Genomic DNA, 26,649 nt, shown 5'->3' with positions numbered 1-26,649 from the left:
TTCCTAGAGTCGGACTCCTTGCGGTGTTTCCGGTCTCTCACTCAGGATACCGAGGACTTATCTGAGGTGGGGTGCCTCCTTAGTGAGGTACGCGCAGGCGTTGTTCTTTGTTGGATCTGGTTCGCTTCTCCTTCACTCACCGTGAAGGTAATGACGTAGTTCACGAACTGGTGCAAATGACAGTTGTCTAGGAGCAGGATCACATTTGGATTGACAAACTAGCACAAATGGCATTTGTCCAACAGCAAGATCGCATTTGGATTGAGGAGGTTACATATGAAATTTCCTTTTTACTTGCTACTAATTATTATGTTTCCCTCTCATAGTTGCATTTTGTTGCACCTGTAAAAAAAAAAAACTTATTTTACAATTAGTATGGTTATTATAGAAATTTAAAAATAGTTATAATTTTGAAATTTAATTATAACTAAGTTTTCTTTTAATTTATCAATTATTCTTCGATTTTGTCCCTTATGCAATTTTCTTTATTTTTTGAGCTTGTTTCAATAAAATGATATATTTTTAGTAACTATTAGTTAAGAAATAGCCATTTTTTTATATTTATAGGAATATTTTGTTTAAAATAGAAAAATCTTTTGAGATAATTATTTAAAATAATACTAATAATTAGATAATAACATCTTTAAAGTTATGAATGTGGAGTTTTAATACATGAAATTTTGTTTATTTATTTCTTATCATTTATGATTTTACTTTAATTGAAATTAATAAAGTAATTAAAAAGGTGTTGAAATCTCAAAAGTTTTCAACTTATTCATCTCCTACGTGTATATATGAAGTTTCTCTCTATTTTTTGTATACGATAATTTAGTTCTCTCTTAATCTCTTATTTTCCTTTCTTGATTTCTTTTTCTATATTATTTTATAGATTTAGCAAGGTCATATTGCACACTAACCTAACATATTAACTATTAAGTATCTCAATTTGTAGGAGTTTGAAGGTGGTGGTGTTTATAGTTTGGTCTCACACGTCAATCAAAGATGAACAATATTTTATTTGGTGAAAAAAAAGAACTACTTGTGTTTGCATGTGGTAATACACTCGTATATATAAAATTGTGGAGGTAGAAAAAAACATTTTGTGGACAAAATTATCCTTCATTATTTTAAAAAAAATATCATATATGACCTCAATATTTAGTGTTATATTTTTTGGCCGACAAGTGAATCTCATCACTTCTCATTTATTTATTTTAATTTTTTACGCTTGTATTATATTAAGAATAAATAAATATATTGTTTGCTTTTTGCATTTACTTTAATTAAGTATTTAAAAGGTTAGAATATGAAAAATTTTCTCAATATAAAAGTCGTACAGTCTAAAAGAATTTTGTAACATCTTCTTTTCCTACAACTACAAAAACTCTTCCACTCATTTTCAACAACTTTGAGGTTCATTTTTTCTTTATTATCTTTCTACTTTTTTTTCCTTCATTATTTTTACTTTTCTCTCTCACGATTTTTTATTTTAAGGTTCGATGCTGTAGATCACATCCCAACTGTATTGTTTAGTGAACATTTGTGAAAGGTTAATATATAAATAAATATATATATATACAACACTCACATAATTCATTAGAAAATTATACTTCATTTTTTCAAAAATACCATATATGCCCTTTAATATTTGGTGTGATATTTTATTTCGCGGGTTTCACTTGTATTGCTATTAAAAAGAAATAAATATATTTAATTTGTTTGCGTCTCAAAATTCTATTTGCACTTACTTGGTTTTGCATTTTTATGTTAGAATATGAAAAAATTTATCATCATTATTTAATAGTGTTTAATAATAGAATATTAAAAATCGTAGAATCTCAAAAGTTTTACGACCTTTTCTTTTCCTACAACTCTAAAATACTCTTCCACTCATTTTCAACGACATGAGGTTTTTTTTCTTCTTTTCTACTTTTTTTTTATTATTTTACTTCTCTCTCTGTGAAAATTGGGGGAATATATATATATATATACATACATAATTCATTAGTAAATATCATTCATTATATTTATATGTCCAAATAGTTGTTTATTGAAGAAATGTTTTAGACCATATATTAATAATCTTGGTTTTTTATAATAAAAATGACATTAGTTTTTTTAACCCAAATAAACCTCTCTAGGTTCTTGATTCAGAATATTTACTCCTAAAATTATGATTTACGATTTTTTACTTTAATAATTAAATAAAATTTAAAATAAAAGTACAAATACACCGATAATTCACGTACATTCATGAAATTAACGACCAAAAGAATGTGAAGAGTTTGAATATAATTTTTTTATCGATTTAATCCTAAAAATTAATTTTAAAATCTATAATTTTTCATTTTATTCAAATTCTATTGCGTCATTATCAAATAAACCTCTTTACTTCTTTATTCAAAACATTAACTTTTAAATATTTACTTGTAAAATTTATGACTTATGATTTTTTTCATTTTTTCATTTCTAATAAATTTATGATTTTTCATTTTTTTTCACTTTTAATAAAATCATAAATTTTAAATATATGACTTTATCTATAATTATAATTAATTCTAGAATTTGAAAAGCTATAGTATTTTAATAGTTAAAACAATGTTTAAATAATTATAAATATATTGAAACCAATAATTAGATGTATTTATAAATTAAATTAAACTAATAATTATTCACTTAGATTAAAAAAATTAAATTACAACGTGCCAGACACGTGGTAAGATACTAGAAAAAAATTTGGACAATAATAATCCTACCTTTTCACGTAAAACCTTAGTTATCCTTCAACATTGTAATAACAAAAAAATAGAAGAAAAAAAACTCACACCCGAGTGGAAATTAGGTGCCACTTTTCTACAATTTCTCTTCCACTCATATACAATTTTACTATATGGTAATTTATTATGTTATTTTTAAAATATTAAATGAAATAAATCTTTCTACGTACCTCACACAATTAAAACATGAAATTCTAAAATTCATTACTTTTCATTTAATACTCAATACCATTTATCTTAATAATTTATCTATATTATAATTTTAAAACGGCAATCTTTTTGGAAATTTATTTTTGGATAATTTTGTTTTTCTACAAAATTTTGAATTTACAAATCACGTGCCACTAACAATTTACAAATAAATATTAAATGATATATTAATTTAAATTAGATTATAAAATGTCATAACTTATATGAATTAATTAATAATTATAACGCTTAATTATATTTTATTTTTTAATATCAAAAGTTTTTCCTTCATTTCCTACGATAATTTGAACTACATATTCTTTTTACTATTCTCTCTATATATTTGTTGGATTTTTGAATTGAAGTAGTTGAACACCAAGAGTTATTCTCTACCATCTCAAGCATTAGTGAGAGTTAAATTTTTTTTTCTTAAAAAAATCATGTCCCCACCGATTTTGAGTATACAACAGGTTGGGGAGAGAATTCGAAGTCACAATGCCAATTATCACTGAGCTATGCTCGCTTTGGCCACCCACCGATTTTCTCTTCTTCAGCTACTATTATTCTTAATGTTATTTTATAATTAATTTTAAAAATATATTATTGTTGTAAATTTTCATGCATTGCTTCTTACTTTTTTTATTTTATTTTTTGTTAAATTACATTGTCAATATTTTGAACCTTTTAACAAAATATTGATACTTATTTCAAATTAGAAATGCGTAAATTAATTTTAATTGTTAATAAAATATAAATGATATGATATTTATATATTAACCTTTGTTTTTTTTATGTAATACTTAAACTATCTTTTTTTCCCTTAAATTTTTATGTAATACTTAAATTGTCTTTTTTTTTTAATTAAAAAACTAAAATCTATTAAAGCTGACTCACTTTCACCTCAAGTTACTTCACACATCTACTTAATTAACCCACACTCACTCATAAAATAAATGAAGACATAGTAATGTTCCAATGTAAAGAAATAGTAATATAATTAAATTATAATTATAATATAAAATAAATAAGTACTAATGGTTGTCAAACCGAGCATACCTCAAAGACACCTATCTCTAAAAAAAAATAATAATAATAAAAATGAAACGTATTACCCATAGAAAGCCACTTAGTACTCCTTTTTCTTTTTGTAGAATAACATCTAACATATCAAATTGATAATAAACTTAAATAATAGTTTCTTAATTTAATTTTTTTTCAGTTTTTTGAATTAGAAGTTGATTCCAATGCTCGATTAAATCTAGAATGGAAATTTTAATTCCGAAAATCTAGACCCCGTTTGATAACGTTACTGTGTGTTGTTTTTGTTTCTTAATTTTTAATGAAGAAAATTTTGGATTTTCATGACGTTAGTGGACAGTAAAAGATGTTGAAAAAAAAAACGTCACAAAAGGAAAAAAAATGTGTTTTTGGCGAGAGAAACTGAATTTTATGCATTTTTTACTTTTTGTGACGTTTTTTAACTGTCACGAAAAGTTGCAAAAGAAAAGCTTATTCGTGACGTTTAAAGGTGAGGCGCATTTTCGACAGGAAAAGACGGAGTTTTTTCGGATATTTTAGCTTCTCATTACATTTTTTAAACGTCACTGAAAGGTGAGTCCATTTTCTTTTTTGCCGAAAAGACAGCTGGTAGACTTTTGGGCTTTTTGCAACGTTTAAAAACCGTCATGAAAGAGTGGAGCATGTTTTTTGGGGAAAACATTTCTAAATTTGCTATCATTGGGACGTTTTTTAAATGTTATGAAATGGTGAGTCTTGTTTTTGAGTCCATTTTTGAAGTGAAACAACTTATATTTACAAACACACGATTTTTGATACTTTATTACGATTTTTTAATGTCAAAATGTCATAAAATTTTGAGATTTCAAGGTCTTGAAAGGTTTAGTGTTAAAAAGAAAAGCTCTCCAACTTATCAAGGAAAAAAAAAAGACAACAAAACTCTTTAATATTGGAAGACAAAGACAACCATTAAGAGTATAGTCACAAACCACACACGCATTTAAGGTAGTTAAAAAAAAGTCATCAATTAAGTAAATTCTATCTTTTTTTTTTAATAAGTAAATTCGTCTTTTAATGTATGTTTAAGTTGTGGAAAGTCCCGATGCACTCACATTTAATGGGATTATGACACTATTCAAAGGAGTTGAGTCATACTCTACTCATTTTGTAACTTATTGGGTCACTAGTCCCTAAAGCTTTTCTTTGGTTAATTTTTAAATTTGAGTGTAACATGATTTAAGCTTCTTTTAATTTGACTTGCTAGTTGTTAAGCTAGCTGTTAATGGTTTGAAAACTTCTAAAATTTTCCCTCTTTTGGGTTTTCTCCTTTTTGTGAAGGGTTAGAGTTGGACTAATGTCAATCTTGTTTCAGCATTTGGCCTAGAGGCGTGATATAGCAAAGCATACGCTTAATCTTTTGTTGGAATTTATTCGTCACCAACCAACAATGTACGTAGGGTTACAATCTCAAGCACGTTTTCAAGGTACAATCTCAATTATTAACTTCTACTTTAAAGGTTCTAGCCCAAAACTTCACAATAGATAGCAGGAGATCTTTGAGTTAAACTGATTTTCTTGTAAAGCAAGGACTATTTCTAGTAGAGTAGAGTATTGGGTTAATTAATAGTAAAGTAGAGTACGGGTTTTTGTGTTAGGTGGTTCTTATGACAAATTTATGGATTTTTTAGCTTTTAATTTATGTGGTCAAAATTTGAAATTTGAAATTTAAATTTCCTTTTTCTATTTTGTCTATACATTTAAAAATTAGAAATTTTGGAGATTAATTAAATATTGAATTTATAAAGTAATAAAAATAGAGAAAATATGATCCACCAAAAAAACCATAAATTAATTAATTTTTCTCTCTCCCAAAAAAAAATCCCAAAAAATACTAACTCAAAATCCCCTAAAATCACTTTCTTTCTATTTCTTCTTCTTAGGAATCTTGTTTTCATAGCTCAGCGGTAATTGACATAGTACTCAAGTTCTCTTGTCACTTTGATTTATACCCGAGGTAATTTCTTCTTGTTTTAAGAAAATGCTGGGGATATATAAATAAACTGACTGCTGCCGATTTCTCTATACAAAAGACAATTATTTAGAACCTAAGAAAAATTAGTAGGATTAATGATGGAAGCGATAGAGTTAGCACATGAAACTTTTATCATTAGCTCTTTCTAATCTTGTGTTCATTTATAAAAGATTGCAAATCAAAGTTGTATGAAAATGTAGAATTTCATTGCAAAAAAGATACTTAATTAAAGGAGTAAATTTATTGGTGAGATATGAGGAGAGAAATTAGCTTGATTGTCTTAGTCATAAATTCACGATTGATCGTAGAATTAAGCCAAAATTTCAAAATTTATATAGATTGCTTTGATTTACCAAAATAATGTTTATAAAAACAAAGTTTAAGTGAACAAATTTTAAAGCGTGTGTACGATATTAGACCCATCAATATCAATATAATACAAGTGGTATAAGATCGACGAGTGATGAATTAGAAGAAAAATGGTATAAGATTTACCAAAATTTGTGCTCTTGCATTGGTGTTTTTAATTAGTTATGGTAGACATAGCTTATGCTATGTCATAAAGTTTCGTTATTTGAGTAAGTTTGTGTCTTTATGTTTATTTTAGAGGGTTGATTACATGTTCATGTTAATAAATTATATTGTTATGCTTTGTTTTTTATATTCAAGGCAACATAAATATGTAAAATTGCATACATATGATGAACCATATACACTAGTAGAAATTCATCCTATGTAACAATTTCACATATTTATGTTGTCTTGAATATAAAAATTTTACGAAATTATTGGTTTAGAGGTGTGATTGGTCACCTATTAAAAAAAACTGTCTGTAGAAAATAATTTTTTGGTTTGGGGGTCGAGTGTAGGGGAGGTGTTAGCACCCTACAAACCGGTTCGAAAACGGTTACCTTTTGTCATAAATTTGTCATTATTTTTTGGTCCAAATAAAAAAAAATTTGTGCTTTTATTTAAATGTCCCATATTTTATTAAGTGGCACGAAGATTTTATCTGGAAGGTTCTAATTTCCGTCATTAGAATTTTCTAAATAATTATTTAGCTAAAAAACATGATAAATAAAAATAATTTTTTATTTCAAGAAACATGAGGACTCAAATTTGGATTATGAATGTTAACACCCAAACCCCTTGCCACTATACCAATAGGGCAAAGTACAAACTTGGTTTTCTTTAAACACAAAAATGATGTTTCAATTATTTTCTAAAACTTTATTTTAAAAACTAAATCTTATTTCTTTTAATGCTTTTCTCAAAAACTTTACTTAGATCTTCTTTAAAAAATATTTTCCCCTTTTTTCAAAAGGTTCAACTTCAAACTCAACCCTATTTAAAAAATAATAAAAAAAAATTTATTTTAGAACAAATTTTATTTACTGTACAAATTAAAAAAAAAAACTTATTTTATTTTTGGAACAAAATTTTATTACTTCAAAAGAAAAAGAAGCACTCATTCACTTATAGAGTTTCCTTTTGTTTTAGAAAATTTGGTTTCTTTTACCTTAAAAAAATAAAATTTTATTTTCCTAATTAAAAAAAAAATTCCCTTTTTTCATAACCCACCAATAGCTTGCAAAGAATGTGACCTGGGTATGTAATCTTTGATGCTATAATTGCCTTTCTTGATATTCAATATTTTGGCAAGATTTTTTTTAGTTTACTCCATATTCCTTTTGCTGTTTTGCAACGAAGAAGATATGCAAGGATCTCCTCTAACATAAACTCTAAGAGTCACGAAATTATCAATCTGTCTTGTCTTTTCCATTGTGTATAGGCTGAATTTAGCCTTTCTATAGCCATCGAGTTTTCTGTACTAGTAATGTACTGTTGTAGTATTTCAGAGGTTTCATCAATGTAGCTCTTTAAACCATAACCTTCTAATGCCGCGAGTACTTGAAATTTTCATAGTAGGAAATTGCTACTAGTCAACTTTACGATGGTGATTTTGCTAATTGGGTTGATTAGCGGTGCTCCTTGACTCGCTGCAACTTCAAAGTTTTTTTCCACAGAATCAGTCATGTTTCTTGAACCGTCATTAGACGTTCTAAAGCTCTGATAACGTCATAAAGTACGGAGAGAAAATGCACAGCAATGAGATTATTATGTATTGAAATCCACATTAAATACAAATGAGGTTAAAGTCTTTACATAGACTATTGGGCTATTAAAAATGGCCAAACAAAGTTTTAAAGAATAGCCAACCTAAATCTAATTTTTTAGGTACGAATTACCCTTGCATGATTTTTAAATAAATATATTATTTATACTTTTTATAGGAGAATTATACCTATATTTTTTTAATCATACAGTATCCAAGGAAAAAGTATTAATTAAATTAAATTCTAAAACAAAATTTAAACAAAAAAATCATTTTAGAAATAGAAATACCAAAATTTAAACAATAAAATCATTTTAGAAATGGAAATACCAATACCGAAGATTGAAACAAATACAGTAACACAAAAACGATGAATAGATGAACAAATACCTAAACACTAAAATGAACATATACTGTGAAAAATAAGGTGAACACATCATGTTTATTTTTGTGATACAATTAATAAAAAAGTATAAAAAAAAATTCTACCTCAAAAAGGTATTATCGGTAGAAACTCAGACCTCTCTCTTCTTTACCCTTCGCCAGTCCCCGCCTCACTTACAACTTTGTCACCCATCCATGTTCTATTGAGAGAAGGTCGACAAGCGGCATCGACATTAAATCTTACTCCACCCCTATTGAAGAGCTCTCCGGTGGTTGAGCTCTTCATATCTGTCTCCTACAGGGGCGGTGAAATGTCTATCCTCGGACCTCAAAACATTGCCTTTTGCCAGTTCATCTAAGTACGCGAAAATCCATTCACTCTTCACCTGAATATTAGGAACATCTCTAGATAAATTTTGCCGATCCCGATCGTTCCACAAACCCTAGCACGTGCCACAAACAATTTTCATGGGTAGAGAGGGAGTTAGAGAGGAAGAGGAAGAGGAATTTGTCCTTAGGGTTATTATTGAAGCACATCCGGATTAGTTCATGAATGTTAGAATGAATGGATAATAAGTTTACGCATCATAATAATTTACTGATACTCAGTAAATTAGTAGAAATTTAGATGAGAACCTAGATTGTTTAAAAAAGAAAATTTATAATTCTTCCTCAAAATTTATAAAAAGTTACTAGAAATTTCAACTTTTCATCGTTCGGGTGACCTAATTTCTCATTAAAATTTTTGTCAACTTATTACATACAATGGTCGTAAATGTTTATCATCAACAAATTTTAAATGATATGTTAAAACATAAATGGCTAAATTGACCACTCAAATATATATAACTCATTAGATAAAACAACTATTACCATAATGGATCACTTCTCCCCCATAATCGTTGAACTAAAAAAAATGACCAAGTTGAAAAGAAAGAAAAAACACTCAAATAATTTTTTTTAGTGTAATAACACTCAAATAATTAGGACTAACACTAAAGTTTCAAATATCGATGTTGATGAAAATATTGAGATTTCAAATTTATCAAAATGTCGATGAAAATATTCATTAAATGTCGATGTGAGTGGATATTTCTGAAAAAATATATAACAAATAAGTATTTCACTATTTTTAAATAAGTTACAAATCATTAATATTAATATTATATTAAGATTAGTGATATTTCATTGATATTTTTTATAGATTTGTCAATTTTTTATGAAAATGTCGATTCAAACACAGTTATATTCCATATTTTCAGTGTTTTCAGATATGTGTGTTTGGTAGGATTTTTTTTTTAATATTATTATATATTAAACTTATTTTAAAAATATTGTTATTTAATTAAAAATATTTGAAATAAGGTAGTTCATGAAACTTTTTTTAAAAATATGGTTGATTTAAAAAACCAAAGGATGGTCGTCTGACGACCATTCCACGTGGTCGTCTCTTCAAGAGACGACCATGCAACGTGGCGCCACGCCGGGCGCCACATTGCATGTTGGTCTAATTTGACCAATTTTTTAATGTGGTCGTCTCTTGAAGAGACGACCATCTACAAAACAGTTTTTATAAAAACCCTACCCCACCACCAAACCCCACCACCATTATTTTATTCCCCGCCGCCGCCGCCGCTTCGCTGCTCCGCCGCCGACTCCAGTCTGCCCCGCCGTCGGCGTGCCGCCTCCGCCGCTCTTCTGTTGGATGAATTTAGGCAATTATAAAATCATATATTTATTTTAATTGTTGGTGAATTTATTTAGTTGTTTTTAATTGTTAATGAATATATTATTTATTTGTTTAAATAATATATATTTATGTAATTAATTTATTTTATTGATTTGCTTTTTTATTTAATACATGTGCGTAATGTTTAATAAATTTAGGTTATTTATTTGATTGGTGTAGTTAAATTTAATTAGGACCTTAATTAAATATATCTTTTTCCAATTTAGGATTGAAATGGCAGCTAAATGTTTGGCGATTGTACTGTATATGAATGGAGGTACTGTTGATGGTGTAAATGAAATTGATTACGATGGACCGTCAAGTGGAGGTTTTACTGTCTACAGTGGTATTGAGTTTGAACATTTTGTTCAAATGGTTGGAGTGTCACTGAGGTTAGATATGGGGAGAAGTAAATTAGAACTTGTTTATAGACACCCTAATCAAACACCATCGGGTTCCATTAAATACATTCCTATTCCATTAGAGAACCAGAATGCATTGGATTTAATGTTCTCTATTGCACTGCCATGTCCGCAATTAGTGGAATTATATGTGAATCTTAGAAATATGACGAATGTCCCATTTGACCTCGACGGTGAACATGATATCCCTCTTGAATCATTGGATCTCGAGGGATCCAGCCAATGTCTTGACCATAGTCAATGTCTTGATCCCGAACCTGAGTCAGTTGTACCTCCAACGACTAATTTAGATGAAGATATAGACTTAACTGCTGATAATAGGTTTATATAACTCAAGACAGCGACGAATGATGAGTTTGATGAATTGGAACTCGAGGGTGAACATGAGATCCCTTCTCAAACATTTGACATGGACGATGTTAACAGTATTGCAGAACACGAGTCCATGTTGCGACCAGTGACAATTGAAACTGATATGTTGTACAAGGGGTTCATGTGTAATGATAAAAGAACTATGCAACATATCGTCAAACGTTTTGCTGTAAAGAGTCACCATCCTTACGAAGTTGTAGAGTCGACACCATCTATATGGACAGTTAGATGTAAGAAGTGGCAAGATGGATGCAATTGGCGACTTCGTGCGATTCTTAAGAAAAGTACTAACTTATGGGAGATTACAAAGTACGTGGACCAACATTCCTGCGTATATTCAGAATTTAATCAAAGCCATTGTCAATTGGATTCATGATAAGTACAGAATTTTGTGATGCAGTGAGAGCTAATCCTTCTACTAGTATTGCGACACTTCAAGATCTGATCAAGGAAAAATTTGGATATCATGTTCCTTATGAGAGGGTATGCGAAGGAAAAACAAAAGCTTTGGCTCGTATTTTTGGTAACTGGGATGAGTCATATCAACTTTTGCCAAAGTGGATGTACATGCTGAAACACACTAATCCAGGAACAATCGTTGAATGGAAAATTAGAAACTATGGACAACCGGGTCATGGCATTCTTCATTCTGTATTTTGGTCATTCGGTCCTTGCATTGCAGCCTTTCAGGAGTTTCGCCCCGTGCTTCAAATAGATGGTACTCACCTTTACGGAAAGTATAAGGGGAAGCTATTGATAGCAACATCAGTCGATTCAAATGGACATTTGTTACCTCTTGCGTTTGTCATTGTAGACGAAGAGAGTCGTCAGACCTGGGGATGGTTTTTAAAAAACCTAAGAAAAGTTGTTACGCATGAAGAGATATGTTTAATTTCAGATCGACATGGTGGTATTATCTCTGCGGTTAATAATCCAGACAATGGTTGGACCGGACCTAAATCGCATCACAGATTCTGTCTACGACATGTTTCTAGCAACTTCAACAAAAAATACAATTGTAAAGAGTTGAAAGATTCGGTATATCGTGCCGGTACTCAATTCCAAATTCGAAAGTATAACAAGGAGGTGGAAAATATTAAATTACTGAATAGTTCTTATATGAATTTCTTGTGCAACATTGGGATTGAGAAGTGGACCCTATCACATGATGGTGGATATATTCCGAATGCATAAATGGGGTGCTGAAAGGAGCTCGGATGTTACCTATCACTGCCTTGGTAGAACTAACATTCTACCGATGTGTAAAATATTTCGAGAAGCGAAGGGAGGAGACAAGAGATGCTTTAAGTAGAAACGAAAAATACACCAGGTATTTTTTTAATGCGTTGTTTACTATCCTTGCATTATGTCAATTTTGTTAACTTACATTATCAAGCTTAATAGGTATGCTTACGATAAGCTTGTTAGATGGGCTGCAAGATCCAGGAAACACACTGTAGTCAGTTATGATCAAGTCGTAGGTGTGTTTCATGTGAAAACAGGGCTTCATTATTACAATTCGAAAGGAGGGAACACACAAATAGTGAGAATTATTGCCGAAGAACGTTCATGTACATGCAACAAGTGGCAAACGTATGGCATGCCATGTTCTCATGTAATGGCAGTTTGTTCACACTTAAACTTTAACTACGAGGACTACATTGAGGAGCCTTACAAGCTTTCGAGGTATGCTGAGTCTTACGCTCCTCAATTTCAGCCAATCCCGCATGAAGATTACTGGATCGCTCACCCAAACTTACCTATATTGCACCCTGATCCAACATTATTGAGATTGCCTGGACGACCAAGGAGCTCGCGTATTCATAACGAGATGGATTGGAGAGAACCAAGTGTTCAACAGAGATGCGGGCTTTGTAATCAACTTGGTCACAATCGAAGAAGTTGTCCCTCGAGACGACGGGGAAGCACCTTTTTAGATGTTGATGTAATTGAAAACTTTAGTCTGAATCATTTATGATAGTTTAATTGTCGATGTGATTGTACTCTGTGTTAGTTTAATTGTCAATGTAATTGAAAACTCTATGTGATTGTACCTATAGTTTAATTGACACTCTGTGTTGTGACTATTGTTTTAAAATTTATATTTAATTTTCCAACTAATGATTATCTATTGTATTAGATTATGGAATTAAACTCAGGTCCTATCGATCGATCTGTATTGTATGACCAAACTCGACATTGATCAGAGTTAGTTTGGCAAGGTCAGTGTAACGAGGAGTTGCACTGCCGACGTAGAGAGGCGGTATTTGATCGTACCATCCCATTGCATCCTTTAATTGAACCTGCATTACGCGCTTCTGGATTTTACGGATTCGCCAGATTGGGATTCATCCAATTAGATTGGCATTTCATTACTGCGCTTGTGGAACGGTGGAGGCCAGAGACTCATACATTCCACATGCCTGATGGAGAGTGTACTATCACTCTAAAAGATGTAGCGGTGCAGCTTGGGTTACCAGTAGACGGCGAGCCTGTTACAGGTCGCGTTGATTATGATTGGAGAGGCACCTGTCAAGCATTACTTGGGGTGACTCCAGGTGCTGCGCACATCAGAGGCTCTAAGCTGAGTCTACCTTGGCTAGCTTCTCAATTTTGTAATCTAGCCGACGATGCTGATGAGGAAACCATTGCCAGATACGCTCGTGCCTATATTATGCAGCTTATCGGTGGTAGTCTATTCGCCGATAAGTATAACAACTTGGTGCATTTAATGTTTCTCCCGCTATTAGCCGATTTCGAGGTAGCTGGACGTTTCAGTTGGGGTGGAGCATGTTTGACGTGGTTGTATCGAAATCTGTGCAAAGTGTGTCGCTCTGACTCTCGTGACATTGCTGGTCCAATTATACTTCTACAAGTATGGGCTTGGGATCGATTCCCCACGATGGCTCCACAACGTCGTCACATCTCAGATCACGATCTCGTGGGTCGACCATTAGCTGCCCGGTACATCGATATAAATATTGTCCTATTTTTCTCTTAAAATTTTTTTACGCATTCAATTGTTGTACTAACCTATAATATTATTGTAGATGGAGAGATCAATTTTGTGTTACAGAAGTATCTACACATGTGTTGATCCAGTACAGATACATGTTGGACCTCTTGCCACCAGGTTCGGTACGTTTTTTAAATGTTATAATGTAAAAATATATATTGATTTATAATTAATTACACGATTTTTTTATTCCAATTTCAGATGATCTGGAAGTCATATGATAACGAATTTGCCAACCTACCCGACTTCTGTGTCAATGGACATAACATCTGGTGCACTGTGAGTCCACTCATATGTTTTCATATTGTGGAGTGGCATCATCCTGATAGAGTTACAAGACAATTTGGTATGAAACAAACAATTCCAGAGGTGCCATGCTAGGATAAGAAGATACATGACATCGACATTCGGGATAGCACCTGGCAGGATCAGATTGCACATTTTGTGGCGAGGTGGAACATACGTAGCCAATTTCTTGTTATCAATCCTCCAGTCAACGACGACGGTACTTGCGATCCAGGATACATGAGCTGGTATACGTTAATCACCAGACGATATATAACTCGAGAAGGAGCAGCATTTGGTGCTACGGTACAATCTTTTATTTCGTTATAACAATTATTCAAATTAATAAATACATATTCATTAATTTTTTTTCATGTAGGCTGCGTGTTTCGAGCAAATCAGTATTCTCTCGTCATCAGACGAAATTAATAGGTTGTGCAACGTTGGCGGGAGGCATCTTCAGAGTCTTCATCAAATGTACAAAGTACCTACTCCTGCTCGTGGCCCTAGGCGTAGAGGACGACGTCAAGTAGATCAAGATGCTCCAGTAGGACTTGACGATCCCGTACCTGAAGTTATCTATCATAGGGTTGAAGACATTCCACCATTTACACAGACACAGGATGATGTTGGTCCGTCCACGCCTATGGTCATGATACCGACTCCTAGTTCTAGTCAGTATCACACACCATCTTTGCCGCCGCAGTATGGCTATGGAGGGGGCCGTGGACGTGGACGTGGAGAGCATGGACAATACTTCAACCCTACGGAAGATCGAGACCCTACAGAGAGTCAGGAGACACCAGCGGCACCACTAGTTCGTCGTCAGCCACATCGTAACCGGCGACGTCCCCATTGTGGAACGGATTAGATCGATAGACTGTAAATTGACAGACTACAAACATTGTTCTCTTATTTATAATATTAATTTCCAATTTTGAACTAACATGGATAACTTCATGATTATATAAGAAAATAGATGGTCGTCTCTTAAATTGAAAACAAATTACGTGGCGCCCAGGGTGGCGCCACGTTGTATGGTCGTCTCTTCCTGTATGACCACCCCTTACTTTTTTAAAACCACTATATTTTTAAAAAAAGTTTCAAAACATATCATATTTTAAACAATTTTAATTAAAATACAATATTTTTAAAATAAGTTTTATTATTAACATTATTAATAAAAAACACCCGTGTTTGGTAGCATATTTAAAAATGAATAGTTACCAATTAAATATTTAGTTTAATATAAAATAGTATTAATTTATTAATTAACCTATATATTATAAATTTTGTAGAAGTATTATTTTACAATATTATATAATTTATAATATACTATATTTTACATTTTTTTAATTTTAACAAAAAAATTTTAGTATATAAATTTTTTATCCTTTTAATATAATTTTCCATTTTAAAGTTTTGAATTCAAAATATGGAAGTACCGATGAACGGCCAAACAAGGTCGAAAACAAATATTTAGTATTGATTTTTTCTTTCCTCAAAGAAAATAAAAATAATACTTCTAACCAAGGTTTTAAATGTCGATATTGATGGAAATGTCGAGGTATTAATTTCATCCAAATATCGATAGAAATATCAGTAAAATATCGATGTTGATGGATATTTTTATAAAAATTATAAAAATTAAAAATTAAAAAAATATTTAAATTAACAAATAATCGTTTAGATAAGTTCAAAATAATTAAAAGTAATATTGAAATTTTGTTGGAATTTTTTATATTTTATCAATTATTCTGTAACATCATGGAAATGTCTATTTACCTGTTGGTTTGGTTGATATAGAATCCATAAATCCATGGATGTGTCGATGGTCATTTCTAACTTGGAAAAAGAAACCCAATCCACGAAATAGGTGATGGGTTGATTGAAGCAACTCAGAAATTCACCAAACAAATCTTCAACGCCATGTCTGTGGAAGCTCCGTTGCTTCAGAATTCAGCCATTGGGCCGCCTCTCAACCGCCATTTTCGCACCTCCCTTCCCGATCTTCCATTTCTTTCCCGTCCTCGAAACGTGAAACCAGCCCATTTCCGTACTCTCTCGCTGCCCAGCAGCCGGCGAGCTGTCTGTCGTCGGCCTGCCCTTTCGCCGGCGGCGGCGCAGTCGGAATCTCCGGTGAGAATCGCGGCCATTGTTGGCGAAGGAAGTGTTAGCCCCCTGAAATGCACCCCTTGGGAAGAAGTTATGCTTCATACAGTGAGTGCCCAAATTAGACCTTTCTTAATTTCGTACTAATTCATGTATTTAACTGTATAGTTAAATTAATATTTTATGTACCTATTTGGATAACGTAGCCCGAATCCTACTTGACATATGAAATCCTACTTGACATATGAAACTCGGCTTGGTTAGAAGCAAAAATCTACCTGCGCATCAACAAAATTAATTTATTTATTGATTATATTGTCCATTGCAATTAGAGCCTATCTAGACATAACTCGACCGGTTTAGACATATATTTTGGAGGATAGATTTTTTATTCGAATATGTCATCCGTTTGGTGGGAAAGAAAAAGGAATATTGAAAATTCGAATATCTGAAGTTGAAGCAGCAACTTGAGCGAGAGAGTTTAGAGTTAGAGTCGAAAAGAGGATTCCTCACTTCTTTCTCTTTTTAAATGCATGAGGCTTTCATTGCGAACGGCTCCTCAGCTCCAAGTGATAAAAGAAAGAATAACTCATCTCATATCCCTTTTTGGTTACCTTCCTCGTGACCGGATCCATTCGATTTCGAAAAATTAGAATCCTTAACTTTTCGCAGAATCTGCCCTTTCGATTATTAGTCGGGGTTGTGCTTGGCTGATTTTTCTTGATCTAAATGACTCGTAGGGGCGAAAGATCAGAGGTACGAATCCCAGTCCACTGGTTAAAATACCCCTGAAAGGCATGTAAAGTGAATGAGGATCACAATTTCTCCCAGAAAAAAACTGTCAATATCCTTAAAGATTTTTCTATCCCTATGGAGCCATATATACTAAATGAGAGCAAAAGAAACGTCCCTTTTTGGAAGGGAGTGTGAAGAGGCACCTCCTCTTAGTGATTTAGGAGCCAAGCTAACACCAAAAATTTGGAGAAATCTGGTTCAAATATGCAAAGTAGACTGACATGTCCATAAGATATGATCGAGATCTTTTGATGCTTGCTTACACAAAATGCACCAGTGAGGGCCTAACAGGAACAAAATTTGTAGTATTATTGATGCTCCACGAGGCTGTCAACCAATGAGAAAGAGAAAAAAGGAATGAAAGGAGGGCAAAAGGATTGTGCAATCAAAGAGGAGAAAAAATATTTGCAAGAGAAAGTCCTCCAGGAATTCGGGATCCAAATACGGACACTCAATAGGAGCGAATTACGAATGTAAGTCCAATCTCCCAAGACTGGGAATCGGAATGGGATCTCCGAAAATGGAAGTTATGAGAAAGACAGAGAGAATCAATGAAAGCATCTTTCCACAGAGAAAAATTATACAAGTAGAAAAGGGGTTAGGAAGAGAGTTGTTGAAAATGAAGATGATTAAGCATAAGTATATATATGTATATGATAAACTACTTCGCTGTTATCTTTTTATTTTCAAAACAATGAATGAGAGGAAAGTTTCTTCACTAAGGCACTAGAACAGGAAGTGGAGATGTTCTTCCTCTGAATCCATATTGTGTTTTTTGCAGTGCCTGTCTTCATAAATGCTGTATGAGCTGAAGTGCACCATAAATTATTATTAGAAGAAGACATTTTAGAATAGATAAACCAGAAGTTGCCTTATCATAATGGCTTTAACCTGTTTTTATGATGCTCTTTATATAAAACAGGCAAAACGACTAAAATGGGTCGACGAAGGCTACGAAATGCACGTCTTTACCGATAGTTTCTGTAATGCAACTCCTAAAGATACTTCAACCATTCAAATGGTATGCAATGCAGATATCTTGGTCGTTGTTGCTGTCATGAGTCAAGATTCAGTCGTATGGATACGAGCAAACTGTGGGAACATCCAAAACATAATTTGCTTTGAATCTTCAACAGAGTTGGTTAACAAATTAGGGGGATTAGCTTATGCTTCCAGTGAAACCAGAGGCAATGTCCTGGGGAACATTTTTGGAAATTCTCAGTTGGAGAAAAGAAAGAAATCTGAGGAAGTAGTGCAGACCGTATTTGAGGCGTGGGATCGTCGTAATTCCGACGATATAAGGTTCTGTTTGTTGGTTATAATCAATGCATATATAAAGCCTGTTCCTATATTGAAGAATCTAAGATCAAAAGGCTTTTCTACTCTGAACTGTATGGTGAAGAATTGTGGAAGGCAAATATTGAATTGCCTCATGGATCCTAATTGTAGGAAAGCTCTTCAATGCTTGAATCAGTGCAGCCCTGTGGATCAGGTATGCAACTACAGGTGCATTGCTTCATATGAAAGCCCAAATCTTGAAGCATTTTCTTTATGTGTGCTGCAAAAGAACAATTGTCTTGATTTGGATGCAAAAGTTCCCGAGAAGCCTTGCGTGCCTCCGATGGCGAGGTTTCGAGGGAACAACCTCTGCCACGAGACTGCAGAGGATCTTTTCGTTGGTTGGTTACGGAGTTTGAACTGGAGTTGGCGCGTCGTGGCTGGCCAAAACCCTGCTTATGATCAATTTCCATGCCAATACCAACTCTTTTACCGGGGCAAAGCGAGAGGATCGTTTTGGTACGAGCCCGTCTTCATGGTAAAAACGTTGGAAGGAACGATGGTGTGGAGACGGCGAAGGTATCGGGTAAAGAGGGGCAGAACTCCAGGTACATTCTTCTTCAGTGTCTTGGATAACGGTGTTGTTTCGAAGGAGTTCTGGAGCATTGTCGACGTATCCGATGATCTTTCTTGGGGCTTGTTTCACTACCACGGCGCTGCTCGAGCTGCAGGACAGTCGTATACGGGCGCGGTTCTTGTTAGTCCAGATGGTGCATACCCTGATAAGGATCATGAAAAAGAGAGAGTTGTTGCTGCTTTGGAGAAATGTGGAATTAAAGAGTGGGAACTTTTCACAGTTGATAACTGCTCATGTAGAGATCCTCCTCTTGGAATTCCAGATGGTTCAAGTTTGCATTCCATAATTGAAGTTGAATAAAAAACACAGATTTTGTGAAGGCTTTGCTATTTGGCAGCAAAATCTGCTGAAGAAATTATTGTGAATATGTGATTTAAAGATGTATAGTGATGGAGGAAAATTCTATGAACTTCTTTACCCTTTTTGGAGTATGGAAAATTTAATAAATTTTAGCATGGTAAATCCTCTTTATAACTTTCCTTAGAAATTTTAAATTAATATTAGTTTTTCCGGATGAATTTTCATCAATGGTTAAATTCGTATGAGAAATCTCCCTTTCAAAAGGAGAATTGTTAAATTTCCTTTAAACGTGTCAAAATTCATAATACAAAAAAAAAAAATTTTAAAAATTCATAATACAACAAATGTTTGGCGTTTAGGGTGTATACTAAATCTGGTGCTAATTGTAGACACCGTATTTGGTTCGGTTTATTTTTAATTTTTATTAAAAAAATAACATAAGTTTACTTTATTATAAGTTTTAATGTAAAGTTTTAATTAAATTAAATTTAACCAAAAAAAATAAATTTTGTTTTAAAAAGAATTTGATTTGATTTGATTTTTTTTACTTTTATTTTATAAATTAGGTTTTTAATTTAAATGATTGCTTTTAATAACAGTTTTTTTTTCCTCTTTGATTTTTTCCAATCAAAGCCACGTATGTGGCCTCTTCTCCCTTTCATTCCCTTCTTTTTCTCCAACTCTCCCTTCTTTTTCTCTAACTCTCTTTTACCCTCTCCATATTACCGTTGCCATCTGTATTTAAGAAAGTCTGGGGGAAACACAAGAGGACACGCAGGGATATAGAGGGACCAGTAGGGATATAGACAGTAAGCATAGAGGAGTGCAGAAAAGAGCAGAACAAAAGAGTTTTCTTTTTTTTTTTCCTCAGTCATCTCTATGCTTCTCCCTTTCTTTTTCACTTATTCTCTCTCTACAAATCACCATTTTCTCCTACGTTGGTAAGCAAGGTGAGTAAATTGTGTTTGTGTTTTTATAATCACTGCTTTCATTGTGATTTCAATTGCTTTTGGAACCTTTTTTCCCATTATTTAAGGTTGTTTTTCATTGTTGATTTTTGAAGGTTTATGATCTGTGTTTTGTTATAAATGGCAGTTTTTTGAGCTAATTTAGAGGTTGTATTTTGTTAAAAATTCCATATTTTGAGTATAAATTTTTTTGGCAGTTTTTATTTAAGATTGGTAGATTTTTCTTTTGTTCTTTTTTAAATTGGTAGATTTTGAATTTAATTTACCGTTTATGTTTTTTTTTATTTTATAATTAAAATAAAAAGATTGTGTTTAATAGCAGTTAAAATTTTAAAGAGAATAAGCCTTTCAAAATCAAAGTTTTAAATAAATAGAATTTATTTTAAAATTAATGATTTTTTTAGGTAAATAAAGAAAGCTTGAAAAGACAAGTTTTCTTTTTTAAATAATTTTTTAAAAAAGTGTAAAAGTAAAAAAAAAATTCTCTTCCTTCTTCAAGTCTGACTTTTTCTTTTTCTCCTGACATCGAGTTTCTTTTTAATTATCTTCTGCACAGATTTAAAGGGAGGAAATAAAAAATAGGATTTCAAGAAGATCTTTTAGTTTTTATAAATAGTTATCTTTTGAAAAAGAATCTTAACAAAATATCAGTTTTAACAAATAAATTTTGTTTAAAGTAAATTTGACTTTATTTTGAAATAATTTTTTTTCTTTTAAAGAATCTCTTTAATTTCGAAATAAATAAAAAGTTGTTTTTAAACAAAATTTGTAAGTTTTTTTTTAGTTTTACAAAATACGTTAAAAGCTTTGATTTTGTAAAAGTGTACAATGTCTGTATCTTTTGGTGTTGGTATAGTGGTAACATTCTTGGGTCATAATATATATGACCCCAAGTTCGAGTCTTTGCATAACTTAAATGAAAATTATTTTATTTATTTTCTTATTTTTTTTAATCATTGTCTCTACTAAATAATTATTTTAAATAAAGATTTCGTTTAGAGTTTTTTTTTTTAAACAAAATTCAAAAAATACAAACTTTGTATTTTAAAAGGGGTCATAGCTTATATTCCAATGTGTTCGCACATTGGTAAGATGTTTGAATGTCAACGCTTAAGTCACGAGTTCAAGTCTCAATGTGCCTTAAAATAAAATTTTTTTGTTATTATTTTGAACGGGTGTCGTAGGGTGCTAACACCTTCCCTACACTCAGTCGACTCCCGAACCAACAATCTGTTTTCGCAGACCTTGTTTTTTTAGGTGACCAATCACACCTCGTAGATGATTGGTGGCGACTCCAAACCCTTATCTCGAAAGAGACCCTTCAGGGGATGACGTCGGCCGCTCCGCGTCGCGATGACGTTGCAACAGCTTGGCGACTCCGCTGGGGACCTTGAGAGTCAAGCCATTATTTTGTCATTTATTACCCGTTATAAAATATTTTGGTCCATTTTTTTATTGCATATATTGTCTTTTAATTATTGGCTTTTATTTTTGCATCATTATGCATTTCACACACATTCACAAGCCTCATACCCGGGCTTTACCCTTAGGATTAGATCAGAGACTGAGTAGTGTGACCTTCGTGGAATTTCGATTCCCGTGCAGGCACATGAAATTCTCCACTCAAGTCGACCATATTGCCAAAGCATATGGAAGATTTGAGGGCCATTATCCTATAGGATGAATTAGTACATAACTTCACACCATATTCATATTGCATTTTATGTGGGTTGTTATGTCGTTCATGGCATATTGTTAGGGTTGATTTGGAGTTTTAACCATAAGGTTTTAAATGAACCACTTTTTTAAAAAATAAAAGAAAATAATAAAAAATCATTTACCCTACTTCCCCCTAGTTATTTGTTTAAGTTTTGGGTAAGAGTTTTGCCATTGAAAGGGATTTTAAACGTCTCTATCTTGGCCCACCAAAAACTTTCGAATTTATTCACTTCTATCGAAAACTTAGGAGTTCAGCTTTATAACCCTAGAGTTTAATGTACATATTCATGTCTCTCTCTCTTAGGGTAAATTAGAGTCTACCATTACATTTGCATGCATTTAGAATGTATTAATGATTGCATTAAGTATTTATCATATTCTTGGAGCAATTTGTAGCATATTTAAATAAGTTTTTTCCTTCCCGTAAGGAAAATTAAATAAAAAAAAACTCTATGTCTTTCGCATGCATCATGTCTCATGTGTCAAAAAATTAAAAGAATATATCTCGCATTTATCATTTTACATGCCCATCGTTCTCATGCATCACTAAAAAAAATCTATATCATCTTATGCATGCATCATTTCACATCTTCATAATCATTTCAAAATTTTCCCCTAATTTATATCCAACATTTGCATAAAATCGTCTCATGCATATCAATTTCTATCTTTAAAAAAAATCAAATATGTGCATTCTCCATTAGAAAAATAGCTCAACAACCACATATTTCCTATTCTTTATATACAAGGTACATAAGGCAGCATAACATGGAAGAACTTAATGCTGAGCTAAAGAAAATTAGAGACGAAATCCACGAACGGGTCATGGAAGAATTGAATACTGAGCTAAAGAAAATAAGATGCAAGATTCAAGAACAGGTCATGGAGGTGCATGATGTAGAGCTAAAGAAGATGAGACAAGACATTGATAAGATTCAGGGACAAATCACAGAAATTTTCAATATCTTAAAAAATATTGTTGGGGGCATTTCTCAACCTAACAATTTAGTCGAACCTCATAATAATTCATCACCTGAGGTGAACTCACCTCTTTGTCAACCAACAGAGCGCTTCCCTTAGTATAATTTGTCACATGAAGATCAGCTTTTCAAGAAATGCCAACAAGCTCCTACAATCTGTCAGGTTGAATTCACATTCCAAGATGGACAAACATCAAAGGCCAAATACTCAGAGAAGTTAAAAGGTAAAGAAAAAGAAAATGCTACCAATAAAATGCTGAAGAAACTGCAGGGAAAGAAAGTGCACGGAGATGGAGAGAGGCAAACGAACAACTGACAGTGTCTTTAATTGATAAAGAGCCACAAAATAAAAGCTTCATTAAAAGGAAAAATAAAGTCCAGGCAGTAATCTCGAAGCGCAAGTGGAGGTACCAACAAGGATCTGCGGTATACAATCCGTCTACAGTACCCATAAACTCATCGGCTCTGCAGAATGACCCACATCTAAGATTGTCAGCATTACCTAACAATCATAAGAGTAGGAGGCAACTAAAGCAAGAGAGTTTTCATCCAATCCCAATATCCTATACCGAGATGTTATCAGAATTATTTCAAAGTCATCTACTAGCTCCGGTACCTGTAGAACCATTGCAGCCACCTTATTCAAAGTGGTACGACCCGCAAGTCCACTGTGATTACCATGCAGGAGCTGTAGGTCATTCAACTGAGAACTGTACTTCACTAAAGCATAAAGTGCAAGTTCTAATGAAGGCAGGATGACTAAAGTTTTCAAAGGAAGATGGTCAACACCTGAAGCACTAGAATCATGAGTGTACAAGATTATCAAAATCAATGTTGACCTATTGCTTTCCATTATCAATAAAGTTTATTTCTTCTTTGAAGTCATCTTTGAGATTGCTTGCTAGTGTTAAAACAATAATGAAGCTTTAGTCACTCATGATTTAGCTGAGTACTTGTAAAAAAGAATGTGAGTGTGTGGAAATTGAACTATTATTTTTTATTTTATTTTTTAAAAAAAAAATCTAAGTCGTCATACATTCATTCATGCATCACTCATATCATATCATTGGTTGAAAAATAAAAGAACAAAAAAACAAAAAACAAAAAATGTTTTCTTTGAAAATGCTCTCGATAAAAATGAAATTATATGTTTTGGAATTTTTCAACGATAATTTTTATATGGTCTACTCTTATAATTCTTGTTAGTGGAGACCTTAGCTAGAATCATAAACGGACCATAGTAAGTCACTTGGAGGAAACAAAAAAAAAAAGAAAAAATGAAAAAGAAAAATAAAAGTGAAAAAAATGAAAAAAATGAAAAAACGAATGCCTTCAAAGTTCTCAACAAGATATAATCTTTTTTCAAAACTCAACCATTTTACCAAGCTTTGTTCTCGGGCTAAATCTTAACTCAAAGCAGCTTTATGTTAGCATTCTTATTTCTTACCATGTGCGGACCAGTAAACCACTAAATATCCATGTTGGGGCAAAAATGTCTTTTTGAGGTGAGAGTCCAAAATTACGCACCCCCTATAAAACCTTGAGCTTAGTCTGTTTTAAGCCTAATCTACCTTGAGCCTAGCCTACCGATATATGATAAATAAGATCAACATTGAGAGTTGACCATTTATTGCAAAAGATCATTTGTTCAGTTCGTCACATACAATTTTATTCATATTTGCCAATCCACCATAAAAGCTTTTTACTAAGCCTGCCACATCTAATTGCGTGGCAAATGTCCAAATTATCCACCTAGTGTTGCCCTGAGAACTTTGAAAGTAATAAAATAACATTGGGCTCTTATGATTGACCGCTTCATGAATTTGTACTTGTAGCTGCTCAAAATTTCCCTACTCTGACTTCCTTCTTTCCCTTTCTATTGTTCTCCTATCTTAATCCTTCGTCTACTTTCTTCTTTTGAGTAAAAGTGATTCCAAGACCGAGGATAGTGATTTTGAGAATTGGGAAGTTACCGACCTGACAAATAGTCTCAAGATCTCAGTCTCCATGAGTTCCGTCTGAGAGAAATTTTTACTGGAGCAGTAGCAAAGACATAATTTGGAACAGCAGTAGATGCGACTACGCATTTTTATATGTGATTGCACCCTATTTTAGTTCAATGACTGGGGCAATCAACAGAAATCTACAACAATAATTTCAAAGGCTTCAAGGTCTTATTTGCAAATCTTCACACTAGGGCAAATTTGATCATTACTATATTGAGGCAAAAGCCGTCATCTGCTACACTGGGGCAAAACTATCATTTGCAAGCTGGGGCAGGGTCATGAGACGAAGGCCATCCTGAGAAGATCTCATTTCTCTCGCAGGAAATCTTTCGATTTTTGAAGGTCATTCACTTCATAGAGTGGGTTGTCTGACAACATTTCCATGAAAAACTACCCTTTGAAGTTGAAGGAAGGAAAGAGAAGTCATTTACATTCAAAAGTGGATTGCAACAACATGGCCGTAAAAAACTATTTTAAAGCTAAAGGCGAAAAAGAAGATTTTCATCAAGTGTCCCTAGCTAAGCTCAAAGAAGAAGTGTGGTACATGAGATGAACTCGTGGGGAGTTACGCAACAATTCTCAAGGCTATTTGTCTAAAGAAATTGGATCACTTTTACTCTTCTATCATAATCTCTCACCAAAGCTTTTAAAAATGTATTCCAATCTCTTTTCGTTCAAGAGATTTGACAAAATATCCATGAACTCTTGGTTTCCTATTCTTTAAAAATGAAGCTCGCTCACTTTTCTCATCATTAAGCTTGATGGAAAATCATGATTTCCATCCTCGTTTGTTCATAAAGCCAAATCTATTTTCTTATATCCAACATTCTTGTCAACTACATGGCTGAGTTTACGAAGCAATTTAATCAAACAAGATGTACAATGCTATGAGTTACCTTTGATTGTTCTCTAAATTGGCACATAAGATACCTCTACAAGATCATCCCTACCAAATCTGATATGGTTGAGAAATTACCTTTATGTGTATATCTTTTATCAGGTTAAGGCATTCATAAAAAAAAAGGAACAAAAGAAAAAGAAAAAAGAAAAATGAAAAAGAGTTGGCAGGTTTCCTCCATGTTGACATTACCTTTTCTCATTTGATTCTTTGCTAAATCATTGCTAATAAGAAAGATGAGAGTATACAAAAAAGTAATATCTTTGCAAAATATGAAAAAACTTCTTGTTCTCTCAACCATATTTTCACAAATCATGCATTCACATCACTTGCATACATATTCTTCAAAAAAAAAAAAAGTTTTCATATCATGGTTAGATTATGAAATTTTAAGTATCATGCATTGTGCATTCATAATCACCTTTCATTCTCAAAACAAAAATTAGTATCATGCATACATGTTGCATTCTAGCTTTCAATAAGCATATACATGATGACATCATGCATTGAAGATCAAATTCATTGGTTAAGCTAAAAAAAAAACAGATCATATGCTGTCACACCTTTTCAAGTGATAAAAATAAATACAAAATAAAATGGAGCATTATTCATGACAT

General features: G+C 32.5%; 2 protein-coding genes and 1 pseudogene across 2 annotated transcripts; all 3 read left to right on the top strand.

Annotated features, from left to right (window-relative positions):
- The first annotated feature begins 10,478 nt into the window (after positions 1-10,478).
- Positions 10,479-12,232, top strand: LOC148212805 (uncharacterized). Its single transcript, XM_088120925.1, has 3 exons — positions 10,479-10,934; positions 11,004-11,322; positions 11,439-12,232. The coding sequence occupies exons 1-3, from the start codon at positions 10,479-10,481 to the stop codon at positions 12,230-12,232; spliced, it is 1,569 nt and encodes a 522-aa protein (XP_087977051.1).
- A 949-nt stretch (positions 12,233-13,181) lies between these two features.
- Positions 13,182-14,810, top strand: LOC111021487 (serine/threonine-protein phosphatase 7 long form homolog; annotated as a pseudogene).
- A 1,334-nt stretch (positions 14,811-16,144) lies between these two features.
- LOC111021470 (violaxanthin de-epoxidase-like protein) lies at positions 16,145-19,635 on the top strand. Its single transcript, XM_022298452.2, has 2 exons — positions 16,145-16,559; positions 18,169-19,635. The coding sequence occupies exons 1-2, from the start codon at positions 16,269-16,271 to the stop codon at positions 19,459-19,461; spliced, it is 1,584 nt and encodes a 527-aa protein (XP_022154144.1). The 5' UTR covers positions 16,145-16,268; the 3' UTR covers positions 19,462-19,635.
- The last annotated feature ends 7,014 nt before the right edge of the window (positions 19,636-26,649 follow it).

Source organism: Momordica charantia, assembly GCF_013281855.1.
Source record: "Momordica charantia cultivar OHB3-1 chromosome 2 unlocalized genomic scaffold, Mcharantia_2.0 BLBB01000002.1, whole genome shotgun sequence".
Classification (NCBI taxonomy): domain Eukaryota; kingdom Viridiplantae; phylum Streptophyta; class Magnoliopsida; order Cucurbitales; family Cucurbitaceae; genus Momordica; species Momordica charantia.
The sequence above is the reverse complement of the archived record's forward strand: the minus strand, read 5'-3'. Positions and strand labels throughout refer to the sequence as shown.